General features: G+C 44.9%; 1 protein-coding gene across 1 annotated transcript in view; it reads right to left on the bottom strand.

The window, feature by feature from the left end:
* VWA3B (von Willebrand factor A domain containing 3B) overlaps nucleotides 1–26759 on the bottom strand; it is a 2300294-nt gene that overhangs the window by 2142151 nt on the left and 131384 nt on the right. Inside the window, exon 3 of the mRNA XM_069636259.1 lies at nucleotides 2186–2355. Within this exon, the coding sequence (XP_069492360.1) occupies nucleotides 2186–2355 (170 nt within the window). The remainder of the gene's footprint in view (nucleotides 1–2185; nucleotides 2356–26759) is intronic.

Here is a 26759-nt window from a genome sequence, read left to right as displayed (position 1 = left end):
CGTCCTTGGAAGAAAGGGAAGGATTTGCAATGGAGTGAATGAAGGGAGGTGTATAATATCATCAAATTTGATAAGGTTCACCATTCCAAAACTGGACAAAGGAACATGTGATTTAATTTTAGAAAAATGTGTTGATCTGAACGGACACTCTGGGTTACGCCAAGAGAATGGAAATACTGAATATTATGTACGTTTTACTATAGACGAGTTCATAGACGAACCAGTCAAGGTTTCATTTTATGACCGGTATTGCTGGCTAACATTGTAATGGGTTGTTGTTTTTGGCATATTGTAATGACGCGCAAAAACAACCTGTGTGTACTTGCCTTTGTCGAGGGCACGTGGGCAGTACAGCACCGAAATGCATGTAGTCCATGCCTGGGTTCCTACAGGTTCCACCAACGCCAAATTCTACGCTAATATACCGTTAAAATGCCATCTATGTGTTCTTCGAATTCTTCCGTCGGCTTCCGCATCGGCATCCCATTGCGAGCTAAACATACTCCATAGCACTAACCTCTCAAGCACATCGTGGACTCCAACATTCTACAATGTTTTCTCTGTGTTTCCATTGTTTCACATTTGTGTTCATCATTAGTTTTCACACGGTGCATAATTAATGTGTAAATTGATCAATTAGAATAAAGAACTACTAGCTACTGAGACACATTTCTGTTATGTTTTCCACACAGCTACATCCTCCCATTCTGCGAATGTCATCCGTTGCATATACCAATGGATCGCTTCTTCAGCAGGCAGTTGCACATGCACCTAAATGGCTGGCTTTCCATCACGCTGTTTTGGGACGATCGCCGCAGGCTGATATGCCCTTTCGCGGTATGAGCGACACGGAGAAACTTGACATCGTTTACGGTGGTCTAGCAACAAGCTGATGCCGAAGCCTTGCGATTCACGGTGCGTCCAATGCGCTTCTTATACCCAAAGGAACACCGTGTGACTCACGATAAACATTGGTGGATCGAGAACAAAGAAAGAAATTACCAATGTGGTTGAATATGGAAATCGGCGGATAATCTCAGAGCGTTTATTGTGAAATAAAAGCACATTCTAAATTGCAGATTATTGCAGTTTCCTTTTAAAATACTGTTTTGTATTCAGAATTGGGACGCGCTCTGCGTGAGAGGATGTGTGTTGATATTCCGGGTTCTGCATCAACTGATGTCAACAAGTAGGTGATGACTGGGCGCGTTTGGCTAAGCTGCACAGCAACATCATGGAGATAGGCGTAGAATATCGCTAGGAATGGTGATGTCAGATTCAGGGGTGGGGATATGGTTTAGTGCCACCAGGGTAGTTCACCTTAGGGTGATGGATAAACGGATAAGATTAGCACAAGATGGCCACGCCCTGATTTCACATGTGTAAAAGTGAGGAAAACTACGGTAAGGTGCATAGGAAATGTTTTTCCGATCGATCAACATATGCTTAAAACCACATGCCCGAACGCTCAGGACAATAATATTTTTGAGCGCACTATTCCTTTAACTTCAGTAAAACAATTTGTGATTGTGATATGTTATGCTACATCTACCGTTCCATCCTTTACAGACCTATAAGGTTGGAGTGTGGGGCACACCTCAGTTAAGTCCATTCCAAGGGAGGATTCCCATTATGGGGTAGCCGTTTGCCACAGTATTCACATTTGGGTCTTGTAGCAACAGATACCTTTTGTAGAGTGCAGAGTGCCCTGAACTGTAAAAGGGGAAACACTTTGACAAGGATGGAGCAAAGGGGTGATGGATGTGACTAATGGCTACTCGTGTTTATGACAGACATGAGGACCTGATGACTTGTTTTTACAAGAAGTCAATTATTGCTTCTAAGAAACCAGTTTCTGAAGGAAGCATGAGATCTTGAAGATGGCACCTTGAACGACTACAATAATACCAACCCTGGTGAAATTAATTGTTGGAGGGGAGGTATCGCCAACAATATTTGGAATAAATGACATTTCATGAAGATGCAGATCAAAATGTCAACTTCACCCTTCTCCACAGTATTTTCTACCCACACGACAAGCTTAGACAGCAAGACATACTTTAAAAAACTGCCACTACTATTAGAGGGGACGTGAATCAGGGTAGAAAAAAACAGGGTGAGGTATTACAGTGGGGATAAAGAACTTAACTATAGATATTTTTCAACAGTAAATTTCCTTTCATACCTGCCGCCAGTCTGATGGCTCAATTCTTTCATAAACATTAGAGTTTCTGGCCCGGTGGAATTGAAAGATACAGTGTGAATAGGGCAAGGGCTCCCTGACATCTTCTGAAGGAGTAGCTGCTTCAAACTGGCTGGCACATCAGCAACAGCAAAATAGTACACAGCTTCAACCTGTGAAACAGATACAATTATTTAATCCCACAGCACCACATTACACATAGAAAGGTCTAAGCCTTATAGCCGGGGGTCAAACAGGCAAACAGGGAAATGTGCTTTCCCCAAAATGTGGAGATGCCAAACATATTACAATACATATTGAGATATTGCTCTCTGTGGTCATTGATTCTTAGAAATTAAACAACAGCGACCAGTTGGCTTAAATTTCACATAGGTAAGTGCATGATGTTAGGCTAAATCCTGTGCAGTGCCCTTAGGGACCCCTACACACAATTAAGACTACAGGTGGCAATACAAGTTTTACTTTTGGTACAAGCCTGTACCGCTATGTCAGAGTGGTAGCAGTGGCGGAGCAGCCAGGCTTACCTCAAGAGTATATGAGCAGTAGCAGAGATTACACAAACGGACCACAATTACTGTGACTCAAGCAAACACTGACTCAAGGTTTTAGGTAGAAAAATAGAAGTACACTTATTTTTAAACCATTCGTTATAAACACAACACTTCTATTAAACTTAAACCAAAAGCACACGTTAAATATACTACAACTAACCAACTCACTTTGTACGGTATGTCTCAAGGTAAGTACCCTGTGTTTGAATGAACCGGTGTTACGAACAAAACACGTTACCACAAATACTTTTGCGATCACCTTTTGACAGTTCGGTCTACTAAATAAAAGCGTATCCGTGACATGAAATGCTACCGGGGCAAAAACACACTTAGCACCTGAGATACCCAGAGGGAGTTGGAGGCAAAAATCACAGGCAATATTTTGGTTAGGCAGACAGAATCGAGAAACACTCAGAGACAGGAGTTCAAAAGTGAAAGGGCCGGAGCCAGGGTCAAGTGACACTGGGGGCCTGTTGCCGAAGATCACACAGTCAGACAGTTTGCAATTCAACGTAGCCAAAAGAACTTCGATATTTTCAATGTTCGGAAGCAAAAGTTATAAGAAGGAGGGAAGACAAGGGCAAGCCTTGGAGATGAAGAAAAAGGGGGTTCACCCAGTTTCCTCGAGCAGAACACAGTACCTTATTTCAATGGTGCAGCTGGTGCCCTGGCAGTTGTTCCTGTTGGTTTCCCGCAGACCCACGGTTCCTGAAGCTTCGTGTGAAGGAGGACGACCGAAGGGGGTCTGCACCACACAGGGATGAAGCCGGCAGCAGCGACGAGGAATAAAAGGTGCGCTCCTTAAAAACAGGAGAGGCTCTTCAGGTGGCTATCCGGACCACTACAGCAGTGTGCAGCGATTTCGACCAAGGAAGAGGGTCCGCTGGCTGTACAAGATGAGCTGGTTATCCCCACCAGGCTCAAGGGAAGAAGACTCCGGACTGGATCTCCTCTTAGTCGTTGAAGGGTAGATAGCTCAGGACTGCAGCAGGGCTTCACGGGAGGGGTAGTTGCAGCAGCCGTCGTTCTCTCCGCTTCTCTTCGGTTCCTTGTAGTTCCAGTGGTGACTCTCTGACTTCTAGCCCAAGAGACCTGCCTTTTATGCGCAAAACCCCCATTCACACAGCCTGGCTGTCAATCACCCAGCAGGGGGGTTGTCCAGCCCGGACAACCACCTCAGCCAATCATAACAAAGTGCGACTTGGGTATCCTAGGATACCCTGTGCAGGGGGTGACTACACCCCTCCCTCACATTTAGCCCACCTAGACACCCAGGCGCCTGGTGGAGGGCTTCTCAGCAGAAAGCCCGCCAAAAGACGGTGAACAAAGAAGGCGAACCTAGTTTGCCGCGCAAAGTAAAACACAAGAAGGACTTTAACAAAAATAAATGGTGAATAAACCAAACAGGGACCAAAAGAAAGACGATTTGGTCAGTCGGGTTTATGTTCAGGGCTAATATAAGAGCCAAGAACAATACCACGTTTATCTAATATAATCGCGGTAGAAAAGTTAGGGTAGATACCACTGCCACTAGCCAAGTTTAAACATTAAAAGAGCGAAACAGTGCTCTAGGATGTACAGATAAAAAGGGATATGAATTAACCCTTTCCAGTACTCCATGGAAGATGGGGTGTACTGGATCTGTGGTAGATTGACTAAGTAAAGTTAATGGCAACTTTACCCTTTTCTGGGGGACGGTAGTCAGCCTCTGAAATGGAGTCGGGGGAAGTCTCAAAGACAACCCTGTGCCACGGCACTGAAGGTGCTGTGTGACACACAAAAAGAAGGGGGCTACTGAAGTGGGGTCTTTCAGAGTCCACAATCACAAAAACAGAGAAATACACATGGCAAAACACAGGTAAGAGTGGGGGGAAAGCTCACACTCTTACCAAGTGGAAAAAAATAAACTTCAGAAGTCCAGCACTAGGTGAGGGAAATTAGCCATAAATGAGAGTTCTCCCTAACACATGACATTGCATGCAGCCAACTATTACACATATTTATGCCCCATACTATTGTTACTTCTGAGATTCAGAGACAACTCCATCAAAACCAAAAAATCAAGAAATAAATCAGCTGGGCTAGAAATATGTGATCTAGCAGCGGCTCATCCATAATGGGCGAGGGGGGTCGACCACCAGCCCCCTCGCCCATTATGGAGGAGTCAGCCCAGTAAAACAATGAGCGTGCGCCTCCTCAGCTGCATTTTCCAGCTGAGGGAGCGCTCCCTTGACAGTTCTATTCCCCAGCCGCGCATGCTCAATGAACCATGCAAGGCCGGGGGCATTTTGCTTCCCCAGCCTTGCATAGCCCATTGGAAATGCTGGCTGGGGAACTGCATGTCTGTATGTGCGAGGGGTCAGTCCTGCACCTCCCCACAAATACAGACAGAGCAGGCTGGAGCGGTGCGTTTCATCACCCTCGCTCAGGCCCCTGCATGCATGTGCAGAAATCATGAAGCTCTTGCTTCCTGATTCCTGTTCATGCTATTCAGGAGCTGGAGGGCTGGGAGGAAACTGCAGGACAGGGACAGAAGGTACGTTTATGTTAATGTATTATTTAAATGTATATGGATGCGTGTATGCTTGTGTTATGAGTGAGTGTATGATGATGGATGCTTGAGGGAATGAGTGAGTGCATGCTGTGTGAATGATGTGTGTGTGTGTTTTTGCGGGTCCGTGGAGCTGATTTTGGCAAGGGGGAGGGGTTTAAAACAAAGGCATGTTAAAAATGCTGTTGTTGCACAATCCCCCTTCCCACTGACCAAAATCTGCTCTCCTGAGGCGCTGTGGGGCCCCACAGCACCTTTCACACACACATAATCATGTTGATTGTGTGCATGGTTTAGGCGCTGTGGGGCATAGGGGACAGGGATGGTATTGTTATTCTAAACATCTATGAAAGATGTCAAGTAAAAAAGACCATGCCTGCCACCTGGGCCCCCTAGTGCCTCACATACACACATAATCAAGTTGATTGTGTGTGTCTGTGACGAGCTGGCGGTCCAGAGGGCAGATATGTCATTTTTTTACTGGGCAACTATGATAGATGTGCAGTAAAAGATACAATGCCTGGCCCACCAGTACCTCACACGCACACATTTTATTGTGTGCCTGTGAGGCAATGGGGGCACCAGGGGCAGACATGCTGCCTCATTACATGTTTGCCGGTCCGGAAACAAGGGTGCCGGTAAGCTCACCGGCACCCTTGTTTCTGGCCCAGCAAACTACAAGTCTGCCTGCCGTAGCCGCTGCACCCAACAGGTCTGACCCTGCCGGGAAATGCAGCCACAGTAGGCAGACTTGTCACGGGAGCACCGGCACCATTGCTAACGGTGCCAGTGTTCCTGTGTCCCCACTCCCTTAGAGTCTGATACGACTCTATGGGAAAAGGGATTAACAAATGTACCGGCACTGACTTCCCGGCTGCCGGACTTGTAATAGCCCGGTGGCACCAGGAAGTCAGGCGCCGGTAAATTATTACGGTCCGGAAGCGACCCATAATGAGGCCCATGGCATTTTTTTACTGGGCACGTATGCCCAGTAAAAAATGACATGGCTGTCCCCTTTGTTCCCAGTGCCTCACAAACACACATAATCACATTCTGAATGTGATTATTTTATTTATTTATATAGCACCGAAAGCCTGCAGGCATCGGGGCGCTGGGGCCAGGAGGGGACAAAAACACAATGCAACAAACTTTTAAAAAAAGGACAGTAACAGGAGGGTAACCAAAGAAGAGAGAAATTACTCAAATAGGAAAGTTTTCTATTTCCGGCGAAAGCTGGACAAGTTTCCTTCAACTCTCAGGGCCAGAGGCAGTTGCGTCACAAGGGCTTGATTCGAGGAGCGAAGGGCTCTTCTTGGGAGGTGAAAAGAAATCATGTTCTTGATGTATGCTGGGCCATGCCCGTATAGACACCTATGGGCAAGCACAGCAGGTTTAAATTGTATATGTGCCACAATGGGCGGCCAACAGAGAGATCTCCGACTGCTGTAAATGTGATCTCTCCTTGATTAACCTTTGATGATACGTATGGTGTCATTTTGGGTAACTTGTAGTTTGGCTAAGTTTTTCTTGCAAAAGCCCAGGAGTAGGGCATTGTAATAGTCCAGCCGTGGGAGAACAGTGGCGCATGCACTGGAAGCGCAGCTGGTCTCGGGGAGAAAGGGGAAGGTGCCTCTAAGCAGGTGAAGATGGTACGAGCAAGATCTAGAGATCTGGCTAACATTGGTGTCAGTGTTCAGACTGGCATTCAAGTAGAAGCCCAAGGTTTTTACCTTCTCTACGACTCGTATGATACATTTGTGAATGACAAAGGACTGCTAGTCAGGATGCAAATTCCCTCTGGCATGAGGGAGACCGAAGATCAAGATCTCTGTCTTGATGCTGTTCAAACACATCCAGTGATGATTCATCTAGGACTCAATCTGAGTGTGGATATGTTTGAGGTGTGCTGAGTCAAGTTCATAGATACCAGACAGTTCCAAGACTATTTGGGTGTCATCAGCATAGTTTGTAAAGAACACCTCGTTTTCATCTAAGGCTTTGCATAGGGGACAGCTGTAAAGATTGAACAGGAGGGGGGGACACCTCCTGAGGAACACTGTGGCTGATCAATGATGATGGGGAGGTCGCTTCACCCCCGCATACTCTAGAAACCCTTTGGGTTAGGAAGCACTGGAACCAGGTGATGGAATCTTCACAACACTGACCCGTTCTTCTAAGGTTAGATATGAGGAGATCATGGTCCAGGAGGTCAAACGGGGCTAATAAGTATAAAAGTAGCAGAAGGCAAGACTTACCCCTATCAGCAATGTGAAGCATAAACGATTGTAGGTCTGTAAGGGCCGTCTCAGTACTATGGGAGAGTCTGAAACCCGACTGTATGGGATGTAGAATTTATGTCTTTTCGATAAAAGCTTGAAATTGAATGGTTGCAACCTTGTCCAGGATTTTCAGCAGAAAGTTACAGTTTGTAATTGGTCTGAGGTTGCTGGAATTGTTAGAGTCGAGTCCAGGTTTTTTCAAAAGTGAGGTGACAGTGACTGACTTGATGGAGGTGGGTACCAGTTTCCATTTGAAGGAAGAGTTGAAGCGGACAAAGAAAAGAGCAAACATCTTCTTGTTAGCGAGTACATGTTTATGTGGGATCGGATTACCAGGACACAAGGATGGCCGCATATTGGCCAATACTTTGATCATCTCGGGAATAGTGACAGCAGAAAACAAAGTAAGAGTGCTCTACCATAGCAGGTTGAGTCACGGAGAGAAGATCGGGGGGATCTTTGGACAAGTTGTTCTTGATCCTTTCGCAGGCTTTCAGCACCTTAGTTTCAAAGGCTAATTGAGCCCTTCCACAATCTAAGCTTGAGTGGGTGAAGTGAGAGCACAGAGATTCTGGCTTGACGAGGGATTTCAAGATATCAAATCGTTTTTTGGGGTTGTTGTTGGCCTCAACTATTTGATGGTTTAAAAAGTTATTTTTAGCATCAAAGATGGAATATTTATAGACTTTTTCTAGGTCTTTCCATCTGTTCGTGTGAGTTTCAGTTGGTTGCCTAAGCTATATGGCTTTCACTTTCCTTTGCTCTTTTCTCAATGACTTAAGGTCTACAGTAAACCATTTGTGACGGCTTAGGTTGTCCCTAACAATTTTAGTCCTTAAGGGCTCAAGTCTGTCTATCAAGCAGCTAAGTGCGGAATCGAAAGTCGTAGCTAAAATTTTGAGGAGTCATCATTCTGTGCAGAGGACATAATGCGATCCATAAATTCCTAAACGTCCGCAGGACGTACTTTATTGTAATTACGGTTAGTGACTCTTCTGGGAGGGTTTTTCCTTTTCATAGGGGGATCGTGAAAAGTGGTCTGTCTAAATACAAGGGGAGGTGTTGGTTATGTGGACTGTCAGGTTCCTGGGCACCACCCAGTCGAGGGTGTTACCCTTCACTGAGGTTGGAACATTATTGACAACTGTGTAGTCAAGGTTGTTTAAGCCAGTAACTAAAGCACTGGCTTCTTTATCTTGGCTGTTGTTGAGCCACCGGTTGAAATCACCCACCAGGAGGGTCCAGCAATTAGGCTGCTTAGTCTGCTGAGGAGATGTAAGATTTCCTTGTTAAAGTCTGGCATGTTAGAGGGAGGACGATAGATAACAATTAGGTTAACACAGCTGTGTAGAGTCAGCGTAATTTTTAAATGGAGCAGTTCACAGTTCTGACAAAGGGTGTTGGAGCTAAAAAAAATGAAAATGTTTTTTAGCAATGACCTCTTCCCTGACCCTGGGAGCGGTGTTGGCAGATGATAGAGTACCCTTCTGGAACGGCTATGGAGATGGAGATCATTGGGCCACTAGTATCAGTTATCCATGTCTCAGTGAGGCAGAAAATATCTAGATATGAATCAAGAATGTAATTGTGAACGTCGAACGCATGTTTATTGAGCAACCGGGTGTTCATTTGATGGGTTCTGTGGAGAGTGGGGCTGCTGCTTTTGAAACTTGGCGTGGCAAGACTGTGCTAGTAAGTTTGGGGGACTTCGGTGGGGTTGGGGCTACCTGAGTGACTTCGGTGTTGGTGCTTGAAGGCCCCCCTACAGCAATGGCGGTAGCTAGTAGTTCCAACGGGGCCAAATCAGCCAATGGGTATGTGGGTGGCCAGGTCGGGGAGAGAAACCACCATGTCACCCTAAATGTTCTCTGCTGAGCTAGAGGCTGCAATCGCAGGAATGAGAAGAGTGTTTCTGTGTGAGAGGCGCTGACGCACCAGGGAGCAGGCATGGCATTTTTTACTGGGCATGTGTGATAAAGCAAGAATGATAAGTGTTATTATGTAGCTGGACTGGCATTTTGGTGCATGCAGTCTAGCCATTTCTTACTGTGGTATGAAATGTTGTATTGGGCATCTTTGATAAAGCAGGCATGATAAATGTTATTATGTGCATGGACTGGCAATTTGGTGCAGCTAGTCCAGCCATTTCCAACTGTGGCATGATATTTTGTATTGGCATCTTCACTAAATCAAGCCTGATAAGTGTTATTATGTAGATAGACTGGCATTTTAATGCAGCCAATCTAGCCATTTCCTACTGTGGTATTCCATTTTGTATTGGGCATCTTTGATTAAGAAAGCAGGATAAGTGTTATTATGTAGCTAAACTGACATGTTGGTTCAGCCAGTTTGGATATATTTTCACACTGCAGCATGCATGTTGGTAAAGCCAACAGGAGTATGTTGTGGGGTTACTGGCATATATTGGCAGAACCACTGTGGACATATTTTCTTATAATATCATTACCGGTATTATGCACAAAGCAAACCTGAGTATGCTCTTATTTGGGAATACTTCCATATATTGATGCAGCCAGTATGGAAATCTGTGGACACAGCCAGCGTGAAAGGCATGATGTAAATATGTTGGAGAAATGCTTCTGTGCATGTTGGTGACTTGCATTTATTGGATGTATTTCATGTTTACCATACAAAACCAATTGCAAGGTGTTTTCCTTTTTACTAAATTTTTCTAAAAAGTGTGCTGTAAAATACAAAATTTTAATCCATTATTTAAAAAGAATTCTCTGGAGAAGAACACCCCCAAACTCCTTTAATTGCTTCGGGTTTCCTCGCTATGCTCAGTCGCCAAGACATATTTGGGGGCAATATTTAAACCCCTCCACTTAAAAAATTCACCAGCCGCCACTGGATGTGATAATTTAAAAACAGGAGAGATAAACTGGCATTGTTGTAAATGCAATAACCAGGAATTGACTGATCAGACGGCGCAGGGCCATCTTAACACTGCATTCTTTTGAATTTACCTAATTTAACAAAGGGGGAGTGGCAAGTGGAGCCTCCCCGGGGAGAACATTCTGGAAAAAAGAGAAATAGCAGCAAAAGCAAAGTGGGCACCAAGAATTCTATGGTAAAATTACCCAAACCTCTACTGCAAGTGCTTACTTTGTGTTTCTGCTATTTTAATAGCTATAGTAGTTCAGATTGTTTTTATATTAAAAAAACGTAAACAATATATATAAAAGTGTATCTTCAAGAATGTGATCATGTGCATAGAGGTGAAAGCGTTATTTTATTACACTTGATATCAAGTAGCTCTCACCCAAGGAATCACTCTGTTTCTCTGTCCCTGATAACAAATAAGGAGCATAATCCTGCGGTCAACAGCCACATTGCATCATATTAAGGAGATCCAAATGCCGACGTTTTCAGCCACTGCATAGAAATAATTATCGAATACATTACACCCAAATACTGGTTAACATTTTTCTTGTTTGTTTGAATTTGTTATTGAGTTTGCAATTTAAGAACATTACAGGGCACTGAACTCAACATAAACTAATACCCTCTTCCACGCACCGACCACCCCTTTCTCCCAAACACTATAATACCATCGAGTGTAAGTCCTATTTCGCTCTGGGTGACTGAGATCCAATCATTTGTAAATAGGCGCTGGCCAGTGGTTCCTTAGTATCCAATGAGTGTCAATTTCCACACACGTTAGGTGATTGCAACACTTGTTGTTTTATTGTTTCTCCAGTAATTTAAACATGGGTTGTCACTCTTGTGACAAACATATCCTCTGCTCAATATTTTCATATGGTACAAAGTATGTGATATACTTCTATTACATTAGTGCCGACAAGTGTTTCAACCTTAGAGGTCTTTCTCAAAGCATGAAAAATGTAAGCGTGGTCCTAGATAGGCATAGGTGAGTCTCTCAATCCTGTGTACTGGATAGTACCTCTTCCCGGTCAGGTGTCCTCCTTCTCTCTGGTCTCACGGTGATCAGCTGTTGATAGCGATCAAATCCCTTCCACGCACCCACCACACCTTTCTCCCAAACACTATAATGCCATTGACGTGTAAGTCCTATTTAGCAACTACATTCGACCAACCACTTAGACAAACACATGAAGGGCCACCAGCTTCAGGGTCAAGTTACCTTCCCATTATCATTCCCAGTCTATAAAGGGGCCCTGCATTACCAGTGTTGAGCTCTCCTCCAACTTTTGTTTTATTGTCAATAGGTTCCCAGGACCAATTTCCCACTTTTTGGTTTTGGTGCAGATGGTGTCGATTCTGCCACCTATGTGGCAAAGCATTGCTAGCATAAGCATTAAAAAAAATCATGGGTGGTCAGAAGAAGGGTCTGCATGACAAGGTAACTGGAAATGCAGGAATTTGTTGAATCAGAAAATGTTATTTATGTCCTTGGTGCAATTAAATCAATGCATGGGTGTTTTCCAATATTTCTCACAATAAATAATCTTGTTTAAAAGCGCATGCTTTCACCCTGTAATGGTGTAGGGATCCTTCCTTTGCTTTCTCATTCACTGTTGTGACAGGTCCCTGCAGCCCCCATGTTACCAAGGCAAGTGGGGCCCCCTGATGCTAGCCAGTCACACCACAGCAATTGCAGGAGCCCCTGCTGTTGCTAGCAGCCCCAAAAGTCCAGGCATCAACATTGTTTTTAACACGTGTATGGCGCTTTTTCTAAGGGAAATCGAGCTTGCTTCATACAAATTGAAGTTTTTTATTTTATGTATCTGCTTTGGTTATTAGAAAAGCCATTTGCACAAACACTATTTAGTTAAATTAAAAACATACATTACGTAAACATTACATTAATGACAAAAGTAAAACTGGATCATATAACACATTTTTCAATAAAAAACATTCATAAAATACCAATCCCTAAAAGTTATCCTATATTTGTTTTAAATTCTAAAAACAGTTAAATCCATATTACTTAATAAAAAAAATCTTTACAACATGCTATTACCATCAATGCATCATAACAATGTGAGGTAGATCAGTTGATTGTTAATAGTATATGCAATTGGACTACATGCATCTATCAGTTATAACAGCATAGCCACTCTTTTCGAGATATAATAGGCTCACCCTGTTATCACCAACGAACTGGCAGAATATATTGCAGCCCAAAATTGTTCTTGGCTGATAGATGTTAGGTCTCTACAGAGTTGAGTACCTTTTATATAGAATTGTTTCAAATTGGGGCAGCCCGTCAGTATGTGTCTTGTGACATCAAAGCTAGTTTTACAGAATCAGCATTTTCATAACAGGGTAGTATGTTAAAAAGAAGCATTATTATAAAACGCTTGAGGTCATAACTGCTATGTTTCCGGAAATAATCACACGCACTCCATGTGCTAAGCCCCTGGCTAGCATGCTCTCTATATCGCTTTTTAGTGGTCAGTGAGTTCACACTCAACGATATGTCCCACTTTTGTTCTTAATTTAGTATAACAATTGCCCAGCAGCTCCGGGTTCTCATATGGAGGTTACAAGCAGAGGTACTCTAGCAGTTTTTCTCTCCCACTATCTCTCCTTGTACTGTTTCTAACTCTCTCCCCTTGTACTGTCACTCTCTCTCTCTTTTTGCAAGGTCACTCTCACTCACTTTTGCACCATTTTTCCCTCTCTCTTCTTGAAATCTTTGGGCCTCATTACACGGTATGCGGTAACCATGGCGCTTTTAGCGCCATGGTTGCCGCCGGTATTTTACCGTGTCTGCCTTGGTGGATGGCGGAATTACCGGGGCAGTAAATCCCCATTCACCAAGGCACTTCCCCATTCCCATTTTTGCCCCCATAGGGCTCAATGGGAATGGGAAGGAGTTAATTACGGTACCGCAAATTGCGGTACCGTAATTGGCACCAAGGTCCCTTTGCGGGCCCATTCCTTAACGGCTGGTAAAACCAGCCGTTGAGGTCAGGTCCCGCAAAGGGACCTCATAGTAAGGCGGTAAGGGTTTACCGGTACCGGTGCCCTTACCGGTACCTGTCAACCCTTACCGCATTCCGTGTAATGAGGCCCTTTGTCTAACTCCTGGCACTGTGTGACTATCTCTCACTCGGCTTGCACTGTCTCTCTGTCTCTCTCTCTCCTTGCTCTCTTTTGCTCTCTCCTTGCAATGTCTCTCTCTCTCCCCTTGCACTGTCACACACAGAGTACAAAGATGAGAAGGAGCAAAAAGAGAGAGGAAGGGCATTCCAAAATGTGTGAGCCAGCAGAGAGAATGAACGGAATCAAGAAGCAGCACATGGAGGTTTGTGGGGTGGCCAAAAGAAAGAGAGAATGTGAGCGAATGGAATGGGTAGGAGTATAGACCAAGGAAGCCAAATGGAATACCGACACCGTGTGTACACTTGAAATCAATAATTAAGAAGTGAAATAGAAGACAAAATTCATAGGAGAGCCAGGAAATGGAATGTAAAGCCGCAGAGATTGAAGCTCAAAGTGGAAAACGGAACAGGGTTCGAATAGCAGAATTAAAGATGGAATACAACCTTGCAGCAGACTGGGACAGGGACCATTTAGGTTGTGGGGGGTTAAAGGGAGTCGATTGGGACATAGGGGACTAATAGATGACGTATACAAGGAGGATAAGGCTACCACTTATAGGGCGTTACGGTCTGCTCACCCATTAGTTCGTGGCAACTTCTTGGAGTTTGCTACTCTGATGGCTGGAGTGAGGGGATCTTGGGATGGATTCCCAGTTAAGACACACATTCACGGGATGCCTAGCTATGCTGCAGCTGTCAGAGGGAGGGAGGAGTATTTCCAAGCTGTATATGGTGAATAGGGCTGAACAAGCTATGTCTGCAGGGGAACTGAGATGGAAGTGGGAAATGGATTTGGGAGAGCAACTCACGGACATGGAATTGGACAGGGTTCTTGGGCACGCAAAACAGGTGTGCAGGAATGCACAGTTCCAGTGGATACAATATAAGATTGTACAGAGGGTGTATGTAACGCTGGTGAGAGTTGTCAAGATGGTGACTAGAGCGCATCCAAACTGCAGGAGGTGTAGGAAAGAGACAGGAACCTTTTTAAACATGTGGTGGGGATGTGATCGAGTGACAGGTTTTTGGGAAATGGTTGTCGAATAACTGTACGAGCGTGTAGCAGTGAGGATCCAGCTAACCTCTGACTGTGTTTGCTCGGCCCTTTTAGCAAGGGCAGAAGGGGTGAGGTTGTCACTACGTTTTTGGCTCTGGGTCTGTTACTGGCTAAAAGGCGATTGCAATTGCCAGGAAGGAGCATGTGGGTATTAACATTGGAGACTGGCGTAGGGCTATGCGCAGATGGGTCAGGGTGGAAATGGATCTGGGGGGGTGGGTACACCGGTGGATGAGGGAGCTTCGCCGTACACGTTGTGGCATGAGGTGTAGGATACTTTGGATAGATGTTCGGATCTTAGACCACCATAGATTTTTGTTCAACCGGGGAAAGTTTAACAGCCTTTTACTGGGGGGGGTCAGCCTAATGGGTCTGTGGTGGCTAGTACGGGGGTATGGCAGATGTAGTTGGTGGGATGGTTACCCCTCAGGGGTTTCTCATAATTTTTGTAGCTCGCCTAATAAGTGTGTTGATGGTGATATCATGTATGCAGCCTACGCGTGTTTCATCCAAATTTATTGTATGTAACCATGTGTTATGTTTATGGAAAAGGGATAAATAAAGTGTTTTTTTAAAAGGAAAGTAAGAAAAGATGGAATACAAGGGAGCAAGATGACACGCCGGAAGAACAAGGAGAAGGGCAGAGCAGTAATCCAGCCTAGATAGAACCAGAGAAGAAATAAGAAGTTTAGTAGCTGGAACTGCGAGGAGAGGATGAATTTCCAAACATTAAAGAAATGGAAGCAGCAAGATTTGCCTGCAGCGGTTAGAGTAATAAATGACTCCAAGATTGTGAGCTTAGGAAGATAGAAGAATGGCAGTGGGACTAAACAGAATAGAAGAGGGAGAAAAAGAAGAGGAGATAGAGCAGGACGGGAAAAACATGATTTGTTTTAGATGGGTTAACATGAAGTAACCGTGAGTGCATTCAGACATATTTTTATGTATGGATTCAGAGAAAGTAGAAAAAGCGAAATACCTGGGTATGATCTGCATGAAAGTGGTAAGATAGACCAAAGGGTTCAATTATGCAGGCAAGTGAGGCGGTGTAGATGCAGAATTAAGAGGGTCCTCATTGTGCAGAAGAGGGGCCAGGGAAGAAAGGTGGCCATCCCAAGAAAGAGCATCTGATAGGTAGGAGCGAAACCGATTAAGAGCAGAACCAGCAATAAAAAGGAGAGAGAGAAGGTGAGAATGATCCACTGTGTCAAAGGCTGCAGAAAGATCCAATAGAATAAGAATAGAGGACAGTTTTAAATGACAGGCAGAGAGAAGAGAATCAAAGATAGCTACTAAGGCAGACTCCATTGAGTGAAAGGGACTGAACCGAGATTGAAAAGGAGAGAGAAGAGAGTTGTGATATAAATAGGTAGAGAGCTGAGTCTAAACAGCACATTCTAAAACCTAAGTAAGATAAGGGAGAAGAGCGAGGGGGCAGAAGTTAGATAGTACTCCAGGATAGGGGGAGGGCGGGTCAGGATTTTACATATTGGGCCTCATTACAAGTCCAGCGGTAACCCTGCCGGTGCTACTGGTGGGTTGCCGCCGGACTTGAAAGATTTACCAGCACCTGGCTTGCTGGTAGCACCAGGGTATTACAACCCCAGCGTTCCAGAAAGTCAGGTGCCGGTAAACTGAAATTCCCCATTCCCATTGAGTCCCATAGGACTCAATGGGAATAGGGAACACAGAAACACTGGCACCCTTATTAACGGTGCTGGTGCTTCCGTGACAGTCTTCCTATCGTGGCCACTGTGTCCGGCAGGCTCTCACCTGTCGGGCACAGCAGCTCTGGCAAGCAGACTCGTAGTTTGCCGGTCCAGAAACAACGGTGCAAGTAAGCTTACCGCAACAGTTGTTTCTGGACCAGCAAACTTGTAATGAGGCCCATTGTTTTGTTTGGTTTCTTGTACAAATGAGAATAATTATATATTTGTTTAAATAACATCTGTTAGAAAGGAAGATCAGAGACTATCAAGGTACTTTGGAGAAAAGTAAAACCTAGAACCTCAGCCCACAGACAGATGTGTTAAAGTTCCCTGCTTGGTGATCATGACAGGGGACCACCACATAGCACTCAGGCTTTCAAAATCTCTCTCTTTGAACTGCCACAGTCTCTCTCTCTCTCTGCACTGTCACACTTGCTCTGTGTGCGCTGCCACACTCTCTGTTTGCAGCCACACTATCTCTCTCCATTTGCTGCAACACTCTCTCTCAGTGCACTGTCACATTCTTTCTCCGCGCAGTCCCACTCTGTCCATGCACTGTTACGTTCTCTCTCGTCTGTGTGCGCTGTTACTCTCTTTCTATGCACTGTCACTCTCTCACCATGCACTGTCACTCTCTGTGTGTTATGTCACTTTCTCTCTCCATGCAGTCTACCTCTCTTTATGCGTTTTCAGTCTCTTTCTACTTGTGCTTTCACTCGCTCTATTTGCGCTTTCATGCACTTTCTCCTGGCGCTTTCACTCACTCTCTCACTGTGCGCTGTCTCTCACCTTATGCTGCCACTCCCTCCTCTTCGCACCTTTCCTCATCTCACTCTTATTCGCCCTCTCACCCGAGCACGCCTCAAGATATCCCCTCTTGCACACTCATTCCATTTTCTCCAGCTCTCAAATATAATTGCAGCACTCACTTTATATATAACTTTACATCCTCCTCTCACATCCTACTTTAGTATTAGCCTTCCACTCTCCCTTTCTTGCTCATATCTCCTCTTGCTGACCATCAATGGCGCCATCTCTCAAGCAAGGGCTTCCTCCATTGCTCTATTCCCCCACCTCATGCTCTTGCATACCTGCATACCTGCATCCCTTCTCGCATCCTCCCTTGAAACTTTGCACTCTCCTCCTTACATACTGGTGCCTATAAATGCAAAATTCAAAGAACAGCAGTACACGCCCAAACCTTTGGCTTTGCCATTGCGTGTTGCAGTTTGTCTTGTCTGCAGCCACACATGAACGCTGTGAGAAGCTTAGCTGCTGTCTATGGCGTACACAGTATGCCACTGGGCAATCTTAATGAGTATCTCACTCTGTCTATATCCTGTAATAGAACAACTGTGGAATAGCAAACCTTGCTATTTTGTTAAGTGTAACTTTCAGTTTCCTACTGACAGCCAGTTTTGGACATTGCTAACAGGAGCCGGATTAACAAGAGGGCCACTGGGGTTTTGGTAAGGCACATCACTTTTGTGACAACAATGCAATTAACTACAGTGCGCATTACATGGGAAATATGCAGAACGTCCCAATGCAGCGACTAGCTAGCAGACATTAGCACTTGTGAGAAACCTACTCCCTGGGATACTCTGCACAGGTGGCAAGGGAAAGGCCATTGCTTTTGGATCCTGACCCTGTGGGCAGAAAAACAAGGGAGGATCACCTGGGTAGAGGGGCCTTGAGGATTGGGAGTGGGGTGCACTCAGGTGAGACCTGGTATCCCCCTTTTCCCATTGACCTCCAACGTAACCCCCTTCCAACCTTAATGGGCTATTTTAAGCCAGTTCCCCTCATTTCCCCACATGTGGCAATTGGCCGTACTGAGACGAGGAAGAGGAGACAGAGTAATGCACACTAGACCATGTCACCATTTTAGTACTGGGACGAGGAAGATGCCTATAAAGAGTAGTGAAGGTCCTGTATGTCCTCTTAATCATGGTCAGGCAACTCCTATTAGAAGTGCACACCTGCAACCTGTCAAAGGGCTGCAGGTGTACAAAGGGAGATGAAATGCGCAACAAGAGAAGAGACAGGGAGGCTTGTGAGAAGGTAACAAACAGGTGACCCGTTTTCAGAGAAGGCAGCCGTGGTGGGACCTCTGGACGATCCAGGATGCCGGCACAAAGCCCGGAAAGCCTGCCCAGCCAAGGCGAGTCGAGCCATTAGGCTTTTGCACGGGCAGGAGCCTCCGTAGAAAAGAAGCCAGCAGCTGGAGCTGTGGGACTGCAGGACTGCAGGAGAGTGCGGGACGTTGTCTGCGTCCAAGAGGAGGCAGTTGAGCAACCAGCGAGACCAAGAGAAGCCCTGAAGTGCGAGCGGGGCTTGCAGCAGCTGGCCTGCCACCCAGCAAGGCTGAGAGAAGAAACAGGAGCCACCGCAGGAAACTACACCGAAGACTGGTGAGTGTCGGGAGAGGCACTCGGGAGCCCGGGGCGTTCCTAGCGGTTGGCAGAGCATTAAATGCTTTCCCAAACTGAAGGAAAAACCTGAACATAAATGTACTAGATGCCTACTGAATACCATATCAAATGGGAACTTGAACTTGAGCATATTGACCCTTTGTTTAACATCAGACTGAATAAAAGTTGAAATTGAGCATATTGAGCATTCGTTAAAAACACTGAACTGAATGAAACTTTAAATTGGGCACATTAAATATTTGGTGATTACCAAACTGAATGAAATCTCGCAATTAAGTTTGTTGAACATAAAAAGCACAAGTGTGAAAGAGTATCATAGAAAGGTGGGATAAGAGTAAAACCACCACAAAGTGAACTTTACAGATAGATGCAGTGCGGCCAGGCCAAAGACTGGCAGGAGGTTTGTGACAGACTCTGGTAGAGCCAGGAGGCTAAGGAGGAGAAGCCACAAAAGTGTGAATAATGTCCATAAAGCCAAGAGGCCAACCAAGAGAGAGATCCTGGTTGCACCACCTGTGATGGGTAGACCCTGTGGTCTGACAACTGTGCCTTCACCAGTGAGCCCTGATCTGTGAAAACCAAAAGACATTGTAGAATAAACCAAGCAGGGGAACTGACAGATAATGGATGAGGCAATTCAGGAACATGGTCAAGCTGACCTTGAGTGGTGTGAATCTTTTGTTTGAAAGACTGAAAAAGGTATAACTGGTAAAGCTGAAGTCTTGGAGAAGGGAGCCCTGAGACGTGAGGTCCTATACTTGCTGTCTTGGGTAGTAGCCTCAAGATCATTTTCCTTTGAATTGTACTGCTTAGAACATGGGAAAGGGAACCCCAAGGATTGTGTGCAAATGTATTTCCTTGAGTGGGAGAGAGGTAATTCTGAGACTTTTGTGGACCTTTCTTGAATTTGGGGAAGGGGAGCTGAGGAAGAAGCCAAGAGCTGGAAGAAGCTCAGAACTTTGTGTTGATCACCATTTATTTGATTATTGACATCCCTACACACTGTTTAGCTTTAGTTGTGAGGGCAAGGATAGGTTTTCGACACAGACAGACTCTTAAGTTGAACTCTTTGACTCAGACTTTCCTTAGTTTCTTCAGGTAGGGAAGTCCCACCTTAGCAAAGGGCAAGTTAGGCCTTCTACCATCCTGACATTTGAGTTCATTAATTACTTTGTTTTGAATCTTGAATTTGTTTTCTGCGTCGTACTTCATGATGCTTTCACACACTGCAAAGAGTGAAGTCAGGCGTGTGTTCCACAGTGTGATGCGCAATGTTGAGCCCCCAAAAAGAGCGCAAACACCCCATATGTGGTAGCACATGTAGTCATGAAGGACCATATATTCGGTAAGGAGCAGATGCCATAACAATTACGTGACAATATCAGTGCCATGACACCATGTGTGTAACAATGTCGAGGGTGTCTTGATTCCCATGTGTCAATAGTGCATCATGGAAGTCACATGACATGCTTGCAATGGAGCATAGACAAAATGGGGTAGTTTAGTTTGTACTGTAGTGCCATAGAGGTATTATCATGACCCTCATTCAATCTTCCATATCCTTCTCTGAAAGGAGTGTGCCAACTGTGTGTGTACGTCACCTGCACTGAGGGTGTCAGTTGATTTTTTAAATTAGGGTTATAAGGAAAAACGAAAGCAATTCTATTAGGGTAAAGAATGTGCATACAATAATTAAAACATGGTCAGGATTGTCATGCTTGAAAATATGCATCAGTGTCTCTGGGGAACGTTCATGAAAAGTGAAAACAAAAGGTTTTGTTTATTATAACTGTTATATGGCTTGACATCAAACCTTTCACACATATACAAGTTTCAAATCTAAATGCAAACAATCATTATGTTAAAAAAATACTAAGTTAATAAACATTGGGAAACTAGTGCAATGAATACCCAATGGCGGCTAAAATCAAGGAAATTTGATTCCCTACCAGAATGCTACTGCAAAGTTAATCAGGTGTTATGAAGTTCGCATGAAATACAAAGCAAGAAAATAAGAGCATCCCAAATGTTGAAGATATGCGCATTCTGCAGATAGGTTTTTCAGTGTTTCAATTTGTGTTATAGCTATGCAAAACCTACATATTTGTTTCTTTCTCTCAGATTTTAATCTAGCTCCTAGTATTGCAGTGGTTGGAAAAATGTTATGTCGAAGCCTAAAGAACACAGTGGAGCTTGGGAATTTTACAAGGTATATTGGTAAGGTATTCTAAGGGTTTTCTAAGAATGATGCATAAGTAAAAAAGTTGTATTTCATACAGTGTGCTTAGTTGTGCAACAATCAACGCACCATAAATCATTTTTCATATCTGTGGGATGTTTAATTAGGATCTCTTCTGAGCGGTCAGGTTTCTTTAATAGGTCCCCACAATACTGTTTCCAACTTAATACTTGGCTTGTGTGGATACCTGTTAGCAAATTGAGATTGCAGAATAGTGAGGCCTTTGGTGAATCAACTACATTCTTGTAAACACAATGAATTTTCCATTTTACGATTGCCTCCAAGCACGAGAAACCCAATTCGAAAAGGATAATTAGAACCAGCACACCTTTAAGTAGGCTTAAGACGTTCCTCCAGAAAATACCTTCTGTCCTAACCATTGAAACATATTTTTGAAATCCCATAATCTCGGCTCTATAAATCAGAGCTGGAACCACCTTTGCTTTATAGAAGTATAGAAGTTTATAACGGGTAGCATTGACAATCAACCACATCTGTTATTCTCTTTTTTTGCTTGGGTAGCGGGGGCTGTTGTCTTGGCTCAAATATTTTCAAACATAATCATGATTTTGGATTTCACCAGATTATTTTGCGAGTCATTTTGATGTACATAGGGATTCAAATTCCTTAAATTGTGGCTGTAGACCTACGGGGGTATAATACATAAATAACAAATCGCCTGCATAAGCCAGCCAAGAGACGGGTGAGGCTCCAAGACTTGGCGGAAATGAACTATCCTCTTTAAACGTGTCCCTGATATCGGAAATAAATAGGTTAAAGGTTTGTTAAGCTATCGTAGGAGCTGGGTGGAGTTCTGGTTCTTCTTGGCGGCTGAAGATTAAAATTAAATGTGACGGTAGGCACACAATGTCCCAAATAGTCTATTCCAAAGGAACATAGCTGTCTCTCACGGTTTTTCCATTACAGTCCTTCAGCAAAATCACTGGTGTCCATACCTTCCTTGGCAATGTTCTTGTGGAGCAGGGCACTGTGGGAGGTCCTCATCCTGGGTCTCAAATCGGTGCTGGAGCTGGCCTTAAACGAAGGCCCAAATCCATGGGTGAACAAGATGACACCCTATGGATGTCTTAGGGTGTCCTCTCTAGGTCTCACAACACTTCTCTCTCACAGAGTCCTGGTACTAAGGCCTTTCAACCCAACCTTTCTCTGCTTCTGGTGGTCCGGCCACAAGGTTGTACCTGAACCTTCTCTTCTTACTTCCTTCTCTCTATATCTTATTCTCTATATAACTCATGCCTTTCCTGCACCTCCTCAACACTTTACCATGAGCTAATTCTCCTACCCATCACAGGCTTGTCTTTGCTTCTTCTTTCAGAAAACGTCTCTTCCTGCTACTCTTTTATTCTCCTCCTGCTCTCTTTTGCTCCTCTTCCTCTCTCCTACCCCCAGTGAGGCTGTTTCACCTGGAAAACTCCTACTTTGCCCTAAAGCTATGACGGGTGTAGTCTTTACCATCAAATAATAAAGAGAACACAGTCCTAGTCAGTCTATGTCAAATCAAAATGGCCTATACTAATAAAACCTAATGTCTGCTCTATCTCTCAAACAAATAATGTATAAAGGGGAATATGCATGCAAAGGAAAATCAGTGTTATTTAACAAAGGATGAAAATGGCTGGCTCAGCTCTCCTCCCCACATTGGACAGCACAAAGAAAGGTGGCCCCCATAGACAGGATGACACATCCTGACTCAGGTTCACAAAACAAAGGCAGTTCAAAGCGTGGATTGAGGCCCGTCTGTCCTTACATGTTAGTCACTTATTCCAGCTTTCCAAAAGTTCTTTCACAGTTCAACAAACAGTTCACCCAGGTCTCCCTCTGTCAGACTCGGACCTCTCAATTAACAAGAACCTGATTCAACGCAGATCTCTCTGAGCCAGGCTCGGCCCTCGCAATCACAACACTTGCAGGGGTTCCCTTTCCCAGGCTTAATTCACATTCGTTAGGGGTTCCTTCCCCTAACTTATCACACTTCCAGTCTCCCACAGCTGGGCTTGGACGTTTTACTGATGTCGGAGACTTTCGAATGTATGAGGCTTTTACCAGGACCACTTTGACTTTCTCTTCGGCTCACACTCTTATGTTATTTGCCCCAGTGTCTCTTGGTCTTATTAGTTCAGTACCATAAGCACAAAAGTTCAAATAAATCTTTCTCTTCAAGCATTCACATGTCCAATGAGACATGTAAGTGTTGGCCTCTTTACTCTCAGTCGCCTTCTTCCTCGGCCCAGTGTTTGTGTAGAACGGGGGGGTTAGGATATTGGACGATCCATAAAATAGGATAAGGCATGGGTAAGGGAAAGGGGGAATACTGTGTCTCACCATCGGCTGCCTCACCTTCACTCCCCGGAGACCTCTCACACAGGTGATCCTCGTGCACTGGTCCACCCCCAGGGTCTAGATCCAAAGGCAATGGCCGTGCCCTGGCCACCTGAGTGAGAGATCCCCAGGGACTATAAAGTGAGACACCCTTTGGTTTCTCACATAGCCTTACCCTATGCAATGTAGCTGCATCAGTTTCGCAGGGAAACCAGGAAAGGAAATCAACGTCCACCTGTTATTTACCTTTTCCGTGTTTCACAGTGAAACAGTTGGGTTGCAGGTCTAAGAACCATCGCATGACTCGAGGATTAGAGACCTTTTGTTGACTTATCCATACTAACGGTGAGTGGTCAGTGATGAGTGTGAATTTTCTCGCTACAGGTAGTATCTAAAATGGACAATTGCCCATTTGATGGCAAGGGTTTCAGTTCCAACACAGAGTAGTTCTGTTCTTCTCTCGGGGAAAGAGTTTATGACTTGTGAATAGGATGGGGTGTTCTAATCCATCGTGTATTTGTGATAATATTGCTCCTAACCCTGTGAGGGAGGCATTGGTCTGTAATATGAATTCCTTTGAGAAGTGTACTACTTTTAATATTGGATTTTGGCATAAGGTTTGTTTCAGGTTATTTTGGCATCATCCTCATCAGTCCAGTGAATTTTCTGGGGTTCCGCATTTCTTAATTTGTCTGGCTGGCTGTTCTATCCGAAAAATCTGGGATAAGCCTACGATAATGCCCTGAGATCTCTCGTGGTCTTGGGTGTGGGAGCATCTAGGACAGCTTTTGCTTTTTCTTGCTGGGACTGACACCGCCATTCTCTACAAAGAAGCTTAGGTATTTCACTGCTGACTGAGCCAGCTTGCATTTTGTTGGGTTGGTAGTTAAGACGGCCTCTTGGAGGGTTTGCATAATAGTAGACAGGTGGAAAAGATGGTCTTCCCAAGTTTTACTATAAATGACTATGTCGTAATTGTAATTGTTTATTTATACAGCGCTTATACACAGGTGGAGCGCTTCAAGGTGGGAAGGGAACAAGGCAATCGAGTAATCATTCTTAGGTCTTGAAGTTTCTGAATGATCTAAACAGAAAAAGTAGCATACTAGGCCTGACGGCATTTCTCCTAGTGCAAGTGCATGAAGTGTTACAGTTGCGACTAAGCTAGGGAGGGGGACAGGAGCAAAAAGGGGGCGGGGACAGGACGGATGAACAGTACTAGTCCTAGTACATTTAGGTCATGCATGAGTACAGACGGAGGTGCGAGTAAGAGGGGGGTGGATTGGAACAAACGGGTCCAGTCCAACAAGGCCCTGGGTTAAGTGCAGAGAGGTAGCCTCACTCATGGAGCGTAAGCTGAAAGTGCAGTAATGCTGAACATAGTGCAGTGGCCCGGAGGCATGTGCAAAGACTGGCGAGGGGCCTGGGACTTGTAATGCTTTGGCAATGAACCAGGCAACCAGTCCGCAAACTCTGAACAGAGTTAGTGAGGAGAAGGAGAAGGAGGGTGGAGAGAAAATGAACAGAGGTTCTTGCCCATCACATTGGTTGCCTATCAAAGCATGCATTAAATTCAGACTTCTAACGATAGTCTGCAAATGTAGATTTGGCACATTGCCCATATACCTGCAAGATCAAATTCAGGATAAAGTTAATCCTAGGGATCTTAGGTCAAGCAACCAGAACCTGCTATCTCTTCCACATTGTAAATTGAAGAAGGTCGAGAATGGGGCCTTCCATATTGCGGCACCCAAACTCTGGAACTCTCTGCCACATACTCTCAGAAAGCAATCCTCTATCACCTCATTCAAGAAAGCCCTCAAGACCTATCTTTTCTATTAATCATCTACCCTCATGTCCTCCACACTGGCCTTGGCCCTCTTACTTCTGAGGATTTGAGTTTTTCTATGTTTAGCCTTCATGCCAGTTTGTCATGTCTCGCGCCCTCACGCCTCAGGGTTCACGGCTGCGCGTTAGAAATTGAATAAAGTAAAGTAAAAAAGTAACAGGGGAGAGGCAGAGAGAAGGAGGAAAAGAAGAGGGAGGTTTTGAGGAGTCTCCAGAATTTAAGGTGCTTGGCTCAAGACAGTGAGAGGCAGGGAGGCTGTTCCTACGGAGGATAGAGATCTATCCCCAAATCTCTGTTTGTGAAAGCGGCTCACCCAGAGAGTTGGAGGAGGACGAGCAGAGGACAATAGAGGGAGAGTATTTAGGAAGAGAGCGGTGTAGCTAGAGCAGGCCCTGTCCCCAGAAAGCCTTGTGGATTATGCAGAGGGTCTTGAACTTGATCCTTGCAGTGACAGGGAGTCAGTGGAGGGATTTCAGCACCGGAGGGATGCAGTCCCTGGGCTTGAGGCCATGGATAACTCTTCTGGTTCTGTTCTGGATGAGTTGCAGAGGACGGAGAGTAGAAGTAGGAAGACTGAGAAATAGGCTGTTGCAATAGTCCAGCCTAGAGAGAACTAGGGCACACGAGGTGCTGAGCCTCTGGGGGAAGTGAGAAAAGGTAGACTACTCTAAGGTGCAGTTGATAGTGGGACTTTTTTTTAAATGTCTGAGATATGAGAAGAGAAGGAGAGAGTGGAGTCAAAGATGACCCCAAGATTTTTTGCCTCATTGGTAGGTGAGGGTGCACAGCCAGGGGAGACTGGCCAGTGTGAAAGTGAGAAAGCAGGAGCAGGGGGTCTCAATGAGGACGATCTCTGTCTTACTGGCATTCAGGCAGAGATTGTTAGCAGCACACCAGGACCGAATTGCTGACAGACAGTCAGGGATGAGCGAGGAGGAGAATGAGGCTGGTGGTAGCCTGATAGAGAGCTGTATAACACTGAAAGTTAAAGGTAAAGGTAGAGATCCTGTGGGCCAAGGGGGCCATGTAAATATTGAAGAACCAGGGGGACAGGTTAGATCCCTGGGGGACACCGCAAGTAGAGAGAGTGATAGAGGAGAGAAAGGACTCAAGTTCCACCTGGGAGGGCCAGGCAGAGAGAAAGGAAGCGACCCATGCCATGGCCTGATCTGTGATGGCCAGGCTATGACGGAGACAGGTGATCAAGATGTTGTAGTTTACTGTATCGAAAGCAGAACAGAGGTCAAGAAGAATGAGGGCAGAGGGAGAGTTAGAGTCAAGATTTGAGAGCAGGTATTCACAGGTCTTCAGAAGAGCAGTTTCCATGCCTCTGGATGCTCTATAGCCAGACTGATGGTCATGGAGACAACCAACAGATTCAGTGTGGAGGGTAAGTTGGATGATAGCCAGCTTCTCCAGGAGTTTTCCCAAGAAAGGGGTGATTGATATCAGGCGATAGTTTGCCGTAAAAGACAGGTCGGCGGAGGGTTTTT

Source organism: Ambystoma mexicanum, chromosome 7p, assembly GCF_040938575.1.
Source record: "Ambystoma mexicanum isolate Mex_15411 chromosome 7p, UKY_AmexF1_1, whole genome shotgun sequence".
Taxonomy (NCBI): domain Eukaryota; kingdom Metazoa; phylum Chordata; class Amphibia; order Caudata; family Ambystomatidae; genus Ambystoma; species Ambystoma mexicanum.
Note: the sequence above shows the minus strand (reverse complement) of the source record. Positions and strands in the feature narration are given on the sequence as shown.